This window comes from Zootoca vivipara, chromosome 2 (genome assembly GCF_965207765.1).
Source record: "Zootoca vivipara chromosome 2, rZooViv2.hap1.1, whole genome shotgun sequence".
NCBI classification, from domain to species: Eukaryota; Metazoa; Chordata; class Lepidosauria; order Squamata; family Lacertidae; genus Zootoca; species Zootoca vivipara.
In genome coordinates, this window is record NC_142584.1 from 105,624,877 (window position 1) to 105,636,384 (window position 11,508).

An 11,508-nucleotide genomic window follows, 5' to 3' on the forward strand; every position below is an offset into this window, starting at 1 on the left:
CTGCCTGCCTGTCTCCAGGTGCTGTGGTCCTCCACAATCGGTTCCCACAGGCCAGGGTTGATGTTGCTAGCCTTCATGCCACAACTGCAGACAGATTTGTAGCACAGAGTTGGTCTGCCGACAGGCCTGGTGCCCAAAGCCATCTTGGGGATCCTTGGGGATTGTGCCATCTTGGGGATCCCTGGGGATCGTGCCATCTTCCATTCTGTGGACATGAGCGAGCCAGAGTAGATGCTGGTTGCCGAGACAGGAGTGAGATCATGCTGGGAGTTTGGGAGAGCACATCTTTGCCTGGGACTATGCGATGCCCAAAATCTTCCTGATGCAGCGCATGTGGAAGGCGGCGATCCCTAATGCAGCTATGGCAAAAATGTCTCCAAAGCGTGCCAAATAATAATAATAATAATAATAATAATAATAATAATAATAATAATAATAATATATTTTATTTATTTATACCCCACCCATTTGGCTGGGTTTCACCAGCCACTCTGGGCGACTCTCTCAACAAAGTATTAAAAATAATGCCTGGCAAAGGCGGGGAGCCAATGCCGAGCGACTTCTGCGACCACACCAGCGCAAGCAGACTTTGCTGAGCAAAGGGCAGGCCTCTCTCGAAACAACGCGAGCCCCGAGGTTCCTTTAACTACGCGCGCGCCGGTGCCATCTGTTGTTTTCGTTTCTCCTCCTCCTCCTGCCGCGTACGGCGGAAATGACTCTGGGGCCCAGCCGGGGGACCAGTTAACGCGACGGACTCCTGAGCGGAAGTAGGAAGTGGCGGGGCCGGAAGTCGGCTGAGGGAGAGGCTGCTGCACCTGCAGGAGGAGGAGGAGGAAGGAAAAGAACGAAAGAGGGAGAGGAGCTGCGCCGCGTCGGAACAGCTGCCGGCAGGTTCCCCCGAGGCTGCGAAAGCTCCGGGCGAGGTTTGCTCCGGACCCCTCCGAATCCCCGTCCCCCTTGCAACTGGCGCCACGGCGGACAGGGCCGCAGGCAGCCAAGCCATGGCGGAGTCCACGACCGCCATGGGAGCCTCTTCGACGGTCACCGAGACGGAGGTGACGGAGCCGGTAAGGACGGGGACCCGATGGGGCGTCCGGCGCGGGAGGGGGCAGCTGGCGGGCCGGGAGGGGGCTGCGTTCGGCACCATGGCAACCGCGGTGATGGAGGTGGAGGAGGAGCGCCCCCAGTGCCTGGTCCGGGTCCCCCTCGGTTGCCGTAGCAACTGCAAATGCCTCTGGAATGGGGGTGAGGCAGATTCACGAGGGAGTCAGGTGCATCTATGGGCGTTCGTCATTGCTAGAGGTGGGATGCTCCTCTGTGCGTGCGAGGGTGGGGCATCCAAAGGCTTTGCGCTCTCCCTTTCATCTTTTTCTCTTGTGGGAAGCGGGACAATGGACCTCTGGTCTGACCATGCAACAGGGCTACATAGGGATCTGCACCCTGCGCTTTTTCATCCTGCCTCAAGGAGCTCCCTGCACCCATTTTATCCTCACGACCAGCCCTGTCAAGTCAAGTACGCTGGGAGGCCCAAGGTCACGCTGTGAGCTTTGGTCAGAGTGGGGTTTTGAGCCGCAATCTCCTAGTTTTAACACTCGTAAACTACTGCACCATGCCTACTCTCCTGTGCAAAAAGGAAGGCTACCGCTGCAGGTTTGTGTGAGTTAGCCAGCCTGCTTTTTGCTGAAACGAAGCCTTTGCCAGCTGGCGTGATGGCTGTGTATTCCGCTGTAATGCATTTGAATACCAGTTGCTGGATGTCACAGTCAAGGTTTTGTGAGCTGGAGAGAGCCGGCACAACTTAACTCAGTATTGCACGGTTGTTTTTCATGATGGGCCACATAGAAAAGAATAGATTGCTAAACTGCTCAGGTCTCCTGGTCCGTCACCATTATCAGTTTTCTCATTTCCATCAGCCTTGCTTGACCCATCTACTGTGCATTTGCAATGGCAGCAGTATCCAAATATACTCAGTGCAATTAATAAGCACAGTGATTTAGGCTGCAAAGGCAACAGCAAATGGATAAGCGGAAGGCGCTTAAGTGGATAAGTGGGGGCAGGCTGTAGGTAAGTGGTAGAGCATCTGCTTTGCGTGCAGAAGGTCCCAGATTCAATCCCTGGCATGTCCAGATAGGACTGGAAAAATTACCCTGTCTGAAGCCCCAAAGAGCTGCTGCCAGTCAGTGCTGATGGTACTGAACTGGATGGACCAATGGTCTGACTCGTGATAAGGCAGCTTCCTGTGTTCCAGCTACAGTAAGAAAGAGTCAAAAGTGCTTTCATAGCTACTTGGTTGTAAGCACTGACAGCTTGGTTCAGAGGGCAGCAGCATGGATAGTTAGCAGTATTGAAAGAGTCGGGAAAGCATGGTAGCATTATTCCAAGTACCTTTAGGGCTGTCACATAGAAGATGTTAAAGGCTTGTTCTCTGATTCCCCAGGCGGCAGAGCTAGATCTCATGGTTTTAAGTTACAGATTTTTGTTAAACATTAGAAACAGTAGGAGGGCAGTTCAGCAGTGGAGCCAATTATCTGTGTCGTGATGAGTGCTGTCTATCTCAGAGACTAAACAGCTCTGTATACAGTATTCTGTATTAAGCAAGGGGTTGGGCTGGACTGCTTGCAAGGTTTGCTCCAGCTTTAATTCTATGGAACAGTTTAGAAAAGCTAAGTAGGCCGCAATGCAAAGCCCACTGAATCTGCTGGGTATCAGAGTCACTTTTCACAGATTTTGGAAAACAAACCAGCAGTAGAAAGGAAACTGGCAACCTAAGGAGTGGGAGTGGAAATGGAAAGGAAGGAAGGTTCAGAGGGATTAAATACTGTATAACACTTTTTAAATTTCAGCGTAAAACAAGCAGGTTGATAAGCAATTGCATGTCCCACTATGTGTAGCTCCTGTGTGGCATTGTGGTCTTCCTTCCCATTGTTTCTAAAATATTCCCAGGTGTTGCTGGGATATTTATTGCATGCCCATAATTGCTTAGTTGGTGACCTCCTTCTTCTGCCATCTGCTTAGTTCAAGAAGTAGTAGCTCTCCCCCCCCCCCCGACATGCTCCATCCACTCTGTACTAGAGTGCCATCATGCCCCACAACAATGTGAATGCGGCCACTACAATGTCTGCTTCAGCCTACTCCACCTACCTCTATCGGGAAATCTCATAGACTTGTAAAAATGAAACAAAAATGCAGAACCAGTTCGGTGCAAGTTCTTTTTCCTTCTCACCGGAGCAGAAGTGAGAGCCGCCCATAGGAATCAATGAAGAAATCCAGGATTTTAGCTTGCCTGTGATTGGACGTTTGTGTGTTTCTTAACTTCTTGCTGCCCCTCCAAAAGATGGCCGCAAAGACACAGTACAGTGGATTGATAGGGAGCATTCCTAACATTTTCAAAATTCAGAATCACTGCTGATTTTGAAAGTAGTTGGGGATTATAAATGGATTCTGCAGCTCTGACTGGCATATCCTTTACAGCAAAGTGTCCATAGTTGTCCTTGCCTTTCACTGGTTATTAATAGATTGTGAACTTAGTTGGAGAAGACATCCAGAAGCTGTAATGGGCTGCTATGGATTGAAGCATTGTGGTTAGAAAAAGGGCTGAATCAGCTATTCTAACATGCACCACATTGTGTTTTTTGGGGTGGTGGAGGCACTGCACAGTGCATTGAGACTTGATATGCACTTGCATATAAATAACAAAGAGTTGTATGGCACCTTCATGACAAATCTTATTACTGGTCTTCAGGGTGCTGCAAGGCTATTGCTTTTGCTACAACGGACTGGCATGGCTGTGCCTCTGAAAATGGTTACGTATAAATATACTAAAAAGCACTGTATTGCTTCACAGTACAGTACTGTTGCATGTTAGATTGCTGGCTGGCGCGTGCTTTTTATGGTGGCGCAAAGAAAATGCAAATCTGACCCCTAGAACCTGAGATCGTATTACTTATAGCTGCAGTTAAATCTTGCATTTCTCAATTGATTTCTTTGGGCAGCTCCCATTTCTGCCCCAGGGGATATTTAAAATTTAAAACAGTCTGCACAGGAAGTGAGGCACGCCTCTGCAGGTCTTTTTCTTCTTTCTGTGGGAAGGCCTGTGACATGACGATATTGTCATACAGTATTGGCTTGATGAGAGGAGGAGGAGGAGGAGCCGCTAAGACTTCAGAATCCTCTGCAATTGTACATGGATTTACTATTGGCAGAGGCAAAGAGTTCCTAGGCAGACATGCTGATGCAGAAAGCGTTCCTCTAGGACTCGAGGTTTTGACAATCAAGTACTTATTGAACGGGGGAATTGGCATACCATTTTCTGTTACGCATGAGACAATCTTCTCCCTGTTTCTCACCTTTACGTTCACAGGAGAATCGCAGTCTCACCATCAAACTGAGGAAACGGAAACCGGCCAAGAAAGTGGAATGGTCAAGTGACACGGTGGACAATGAGCACTTGGGACGCAGATCTTCCAAATGTGAGCCACGCTTTCACCTATCTCGGCTACTCTGAGAGACCGACTCCTCACTATACAGTGGTACCTTGAGTTACAAATGCTTCAGGTTACCTCGAGTTGAGAACTTTGCCCCAGGATGAGAACGGAAATCATGTGCCAGTGGCGCAATGGCAGCAAGAGGCCCCCATTAGCAAAAGCACGCCTCTAGTTAAGAACAGTTTCAGGTTATGAACGTACCTCCAGAATGAATTAAGTTCGTAACTACAGTAGAGGTATTCTCATTGTATCCCCAGAGCGCCCCCCCCCCCCCCAATGAACCCATCTCCCTGGTTCTGTGGTGAGATCACGGAGTCTGCTAGCCAAGTTCCTGTCATGCTGTCTTTTGTTCCCGGCATTCACCAGCACTTCTCCCCCAGCTGCTATCATTTCTTATGTCCTTTGGTGTGCACAGCAGCACAGTGTGGCATGTAAACGTAGTAACCTGGAGCAGCCGGGAATGCAATAGGCTTATCAAGCGAGATGTCGTTTGTAGACCACCTGTTGAGGAGTCATAGCTTTAGGGATGTATTTGGCTAGCTTAGCCACCATTTTATTATTTTATTGTTCCATTTTTATTCCAGACTTTCCCAAAGCATCTAGGACAGTGTATATGTTTCCTCTCTTCTCCCCCCCTCCTTCTAAAACCTGGCCACACCTATTTAATTATTTTATCTTTACAAACAAATTTGTGAGGTAGTTTAGGCTGAGAGACGGTAATTGGCCTGAGACAAAGATTCATGGCCAAGTTCTGATCTGAACCCAGATTTCCTCGGTCCCAGTCCATCACTCTCAGCTTCATTCACTATATTGACTCTATAGCAATGATGGTAGTAGAAATGCTTTGGGGCTTTTATTTGTCTGCTGTTGTTTGGGAGCAGTTTTGCACAGGGATGACCAGCTGGTGGTTCTGGGCAAGATCTGAGGCAACTTCCCTCCCTCCCTTTACTCTAGCTCTCTCCCCACCCCACATCCACTGACAGCTCTCCCTAATTTTAATCAAGCTGTATAAAGATTTTCCCACTGGGAAAGGGAAGCAAAAGCTTTAAAAAGCAAAATACTCCATACACTGACAAAAGATGTTACATGTATATGCATAGATGTAACTGCTTCTGTGCCCTTCCACTGACTCCCTGGCCACACCTGAGAGAGAGAGTTGAATTGCTCACTCTGACAATGCAGGTTCAGCACCTGCGGCCGACATTGCACAGGAGATAAATCTTCTGAGGCTGTCTGAAAGATGTCCACGTGTGTGAATTACTGGTAGATGAGAGGGGCACGTAGCTGGGCCTGCTCCAAAAGGATATTGATCATTGGCAGGCTGTTGTCTGATTCTCTCTCACTTCTTCCTCTGCCCCTCTTTTCCTTCACTCCTTGTGCCCTTCCCTTTATGCTCTTCTCCCTAATGCTCGGCTGCCCTGTAATTGCTGTTTCCTCTCTTCCATCATGACACACCTCTTCTTTTTCCTCTCCTCCTGCATATTCTCCTTATCCCTGTTTTCCCTCCTGCTTAATGATTCTCCTCCATCCCAATTTTCCATCCCCTCTCTTCCATCCCTTCCTGCTTTCCACATCATGATCCTCCACACACTGGATGATGACCCCTAATTTTAAATCATCCCTCCCTCTCCCATCTTCCATACCTTGACGTCTCTCACTATCTTGCTTCTGAACGCTCTCCGTCCCTCACCTGCCTGCTTTCCCGACACAGGCTGCTGCATCTACGAGAAGCCGCGGGCGTTTGGCGAGAGCTCCACAGAGAGCGAAGACGAGGACGACGAAGGTTGCGGCAACGCTCACTGCATCCGGGGCCACAAGAAAGGCCAGCACGGGAAGGGGCGGGGCAAAGCGGGAGACCCCAGCCCCTCGAAGAGCTGCCCCCAGAAGTCAGAGCCACCTGACCATAACCACGCCGGGGCGATGCAGCATTGAAACCCTCCCTGCCCCGAACAGGGACTGACACTGCCCCAACTCAGGGGCAAGGGGGAGGGAGGGGAGGGCCTGCACATTCAGCTACCCATCCGTCTTGTGCTGGCGCTGGTGCTGCCTCGGTCCCAGGGCAAGGGGAGGGGGAGGGAGGGGAGGGGAGGGCACGCGCATCCAGCTCCCCACCTGCCTTGTGCCAGAGCTGCTACTGTTGTCTGTCTGTCTATCTGTGGCTGGTGAGTCCGTCTGGTGACACCCACCCTCACTCCACCCAACGTGGAATGTATTGAGAGAGAGAGAGAGCCTGCTGGGTTTCTTGGCTGAATTTTTGCTCCCACGCTTCTTCATTAAATATTTGCATCAGTGAGAAACAAGGTGGGAAACGGGTGCTGCTTCAGAAAAGGGCAGCGATGGGGCTGTGCCCGAGCTCCTATCGGACATGCATGCCTTCTTGCTCCCCGTTCCCGGCTTTGAGTACCCTTCCGTCACACCTCCGTTTTCTGCCTCCCCTTGTCCTTCCCCAGCAATCTCCTTCCCTAACCAGCCCAGTTCTAACGCTCGATGATCTTCATTCTCTTTCGCTCTCACCCTGCCCTCTTTGATCCCTGTTGGTCCCCCTCCCACTTCTCCCCCCCCCATACTCCACTCTTGGCCTCCCCACTGCTGCAGGGCCACTGCTTTTGACACACAGCTGCCCTGAGGGTGCAATTGTGGGCTTTACCCACCGTCCTAAACTTTTCCACGAGCCATCGGTTCCTCCTCTGCACTGCTACAACAACTGTGATTAGTTGTCTTCAGTTGTGTCCTTCTAAGAGGGCACCCTTCCCTTCCACGATTCCTTTTTTTAAAAAAAACAAAAAACCAAACCCAACAATGTTTCTTTTTCATTATGTTATAGAAGGCTGTGATATATTTTCTTTTAAGTGGGGCTGGGGAGAAAAGGAAGGAAATCAGGGTGGGTGCACTTTACTCATGAGGTGATGGGTTCAGAAACTGGTGCTGGAGTTGGGGGAGAGGTGTTGTGGACATGGAAGGCGGCTGAGAATGATGTGCTATGGTACACTCTGGCATCTGCCCAGGGAGCAAGGTTGGTCCTCGTTTGGAGAAGGTCCACGATCGAATAAAACAGATCCTGATCAGCTTTCACGGTGAAGTGGAGCGTCAGCAGAAGGTGGACTTCATGACCTTGCATGAAGAATACCAGCCTTCTGTTCACTTTCCATCCTATGGCTGCAGGATCATACTAAACGAGCTCCCCCCACCTCCTGAAAACTCACATGACCGCAAAGGGATCCTGGCATTGCGATGTGAGGCAGGGGCACCTTCCCTTGCATGACTCACAGATCACTCTGTCGCTCTCACTGCCCACGGTTTCATGAAAAAAGTTCTGGGCTGAATTTTTCAGTTCTCTGTTTTGTACAGCCTCGAACCCTCTCTGGCCCTTGTGTGCCAATGTCGGCTTGCTTCTAATTAAAAGTCGCGCTACCCCAGAGAACCACATGGCAAAGCGTTTCCCACAAGGTTTTGAGCTAGTTAGGGGGCCTCTGCCTGGCTTGGAGAACTCATTTTCAGCAGCATTTCTCCAGCTTCTGATGGCTGAGGCATAGGCCTGTTTGAATGAAAACTTGGGAGGCACACGTCACACTCTGATCTGAAAAGATTCTCTGCCAGGGAGTGAACGCAAGTGGTGCACGGTTGCTCTCAAAGCTTACCCCATCCATTTCTGCATCAGTCACACCCTTGAGCAAGAACACATTGCAGAGCAGGAGATTGGAGATGCAATGGTTTGCCACCACCTCCTCTCTCAGCAAGTGCTTTGGGTTCAGGGAAGCCTCTTGATGAATTTCTTTTGTGCAACACGCTTTCATTCCCGTAGCACGGTGTTCAGATTGCCTGATGGGTAAAGTGGGCCTAACCACCCTCTTTTGTGCTAGCCCTCCTTGGCAGGCACAATTTGGCCCAAATCAAGGGAATGTTGGGGGTGTGGGGCTTGAGGATTTCATCACTTGGGGCCCTACATTCCCCCAGTAAGTTGGAACACAGTTTTGGAGCAACTACGCTAGGGTAAGCCACAGATTTCTGTACATGGGCAGGGTGAGGAACTTCATAGGCGAGTCATTATTCTGGTGTTATTATTGGCCTGTCCTGTTTGGACGAAGGAAGTGTGGTGACATGTTCAGCCGGTCACAAGACGGGAGGCTGAGCAAGTGCCTATTGGCCACAAGACGGGAGGCTGAGCAAGTGGGACCGCTGAGCTTGTAGCCACATGCAGTTGCTCTACAAATAATAAGCATCCCCATTTACCGGCAAAAAAGAGGGGGGGGCGAAATGCTCCTTAGCGGAATTGCTTTCTCTCCTGCCTTGCCCTAGGAAGAAAATTAGATGCAGCAGCTTAAGAAGATGCCCCCGGAGTTTAAAATACAAATGCCTGCGGGTTTGTACAGGCATCTTTGCTTCCTTGGTCACTCCGGTAGCCCTAAGTCCTGTGCTGCTCAACCAGCTTATAAGATACGCACCCATCTCAAATGTATTGCAACCCCAAATGCCGATTTTTGTCAAGCTCATTACAAATGGCATACATTACGCAAGTGTTGTGATTATTTGATACACCAATTAAATTCTGGTTCGTTTAAACACAGTTGCCGTTTAGCAGATGCGCTGAGGGATGAGTCGGGACCTTGCTGCCTCCAGCATGCTGGGGGTGGTTTTCTAGTGCGGTAACAGGAAATGGGCTATATGGACAATTGGCAGGCGGAGAGGGTGACAAGAGAGGAAACTGAATAATTCATTCAGTCTAAAGGTAAAGGGACCCCTGACCATTAGGTCCAGTGGTGACCGACTCTGGGGTTGCGGCGCTCAGCTCGCTCTATTGGCCAAGGGAGCCAGCGTACAGCTTCCAGGTCATGTGGCCAGCATGACAAAGCCGCTTCTGGCGAACCAGAGCAGCACACGGAAACTCCATTTACCTTCCCGCCGGAACGGTACCTATTTATCTACTTGCACTTTGACGTGCTTTTGAACTGCTAGGTTGGCAGGAGCAGGTACCAAACAACAGGAGCTCACCCCATCGCAGGGATTTGAACCGCCGACCTGATCGGCAAGCCCTAGGCTCTGTGGTTTAACCCACAGCGTCACCCGCATCCCAATATTCCATCCTTTAGCCTAGCCACTTGTAATTCCTCTTACCCACCCTCTCCAGCCTCAGCAGCTAATGTGTTCACTTCTAAAGCTTATTTTTGCAAGACTGAGGACTAGGAGTGTGATTTTAATTTTATAAAAAAATTAAAGCTGGATCTTGTGTATCTGACAGGTGCCTTTTGCAAGCTACGTTATATAAGTTCGTAGTGGAACAGGCAGCCTGAGTTATGGTTCAAAGGCATATGCTGTAACAGTTCTGGTGGTGGTGTTTTGTGCACGGAAAACCAAATTTATTTAATCTGTACCACTTGTATGGTTCACAGTGCAGGCACGGCAGGCTGGGAACTATATGTGTGCTCTCGAGTTCCACAGAGGAAATGCGCTCAAGGAATAAAACTTCAACAAATAAGGCAGTGCTGTTAAATGAACTGACCACTAGAGGGCAGGTAATGGTGTTTAAAGTACTGTACCTGCTTCTGTTTTATTAGGCGATGCTAACAAGTCCAGTCTCCTTTTCCCAAAGTGGCATGGAGACGCCCACAAGCAAGATCTGAGCAAAAGGGCATTCTCCTGCAGTTTCCAGCTACATGCCTCCAACCATGGCTGGGTAGTAGCCAACTTGTCTCATGGGTCTAAAACACACTTTTCCTAAGGAGATACAAGAGCACCTTATGGGATATTTACAAGACCTAGTCTTTCTTGTTGCATTTGATATAGAAGGGGACACCAGCATCCCCGCCTGCCCCGTAAAAGAGCTCAGATTTTGCATGAGGAAAGACCTAGGCTTGAGATTAAAAGGGCTGGTAAAGATGCGATATGGACTTGTTCTTGCTCACCATAATAAAGCGATTTGAAATCTTTACACCAGAACAATTGCAGAAGGCTTTGGGGGGGGGGGAGGTCTTGAAGGACATCCTTTTATTCCCTGGTCTGCGGGTAGGTGGTTTATGAACAGATCTCTGCATATCCTGCACTTAGGCTGGGGGACCCTAAAATCTACACTAAGTTCTAATATGGCTGGTTCACATATTTTGAATAATTTATTCTGCAGTTACCATTTTGCATAAATACTTGGCTAGTCATATGTCTTAAGCAGAGGTCCCCAAACTAAGGCCCGGGGACCGGATGCAGCCCAATCGCCTTCTAAATCTGGCCCACGGGCGGTCCGGGAATCAGCATGTTTTTACATGAGTAGAATGTGCCCTTTTATTTAAAATGTATTTCTGGGTTATTTGTGGGGCATAGGAATTTGTTCATATTTTTTTTCCAAAATATAGTCCGGCCCCCCCACAAGGTCTGAGGGACAGTTGACAGTTGACCCGGCCCCCTGCGAAAAAAGTTTGCTGACCCTTGGTCTTAACATATGACTGGCTTCTGATTTGCACACACAATTTCAAGTATATCATAAGGGCTAGAAACATGGTTTAAAATTAGGGTTGTTTCTAAGGAATGCCCTGCTTCCACGTCATATATTCCCCAACAGCTGTACAAACCAGGAAAGGGAAGTTTCATGGGTGAGGCAGTAAAAAGAGAAACAAGCCTTCTGTCCCATCCATTTCTATAGGATTGTGTGCTGCAAAAAAGCTAGGGTAACAATATTTTCCCCCTTCCTGTCCCTTTTCCATTCATGCTGTGTACAATCTCCCCTTGTGGATGAGTTGCATTTTCTCCCCTATCCCCAGTTCGTTACAGGCCCGGTTAACAACATCATGGATGGGCGGAAAGTAGATTGGGATCCATCAGTAATCTCTGGTGATTTTCTACAGATCTGCAAGAGTTTCTGGTTTCCAATTGTTTAGCAACAGTGAGAACAAAACTACTCTTCCCCCTCTCCACCTGAATTGGGCTGCTCAAATGAAGAAAGTCGACAGGGAGTGGTCTTTATGGGGAAAGACTGTGAGCACAGTTCAATTCTGGCACTGAGAATAAATTCCTAGGCTCAGGATTAGATGCTCACAGT

General features: G+C 49.2%; 1 protein-coding gene across 1 annotated transcript; it reads left to right on the forward strand.

Annotated features, from left to right (window-relative positions):
* The first annotated feature begins 771 nt into the window (after positions 1 to 771).
* On the forward strand, positions 772 to 9,048 carry PPP1R11 (protein phosphatase 1 regulatory inhibitor subunit 11). Its single transcript, XM_035107012.3, has 3 exons — positions 772 to 1,067; positions 4,361 to 4,469; positions 6,196 to 9,048. The coding sequence occupies exons 1-3, from the start codon at positions 1,002 to 1,004 to the stop codon at positions 6,414 to 6,416; spliced, it is 396 nt and encodes a 131-aa protein (XP_034962903.1). The 5' UTR covers positions 772 to 1,001; the 3' UTR covers positions 6,417 to 9,048.
* Positions 9,049 to 11,508: the final 2,460 nt, after the last annotated feature.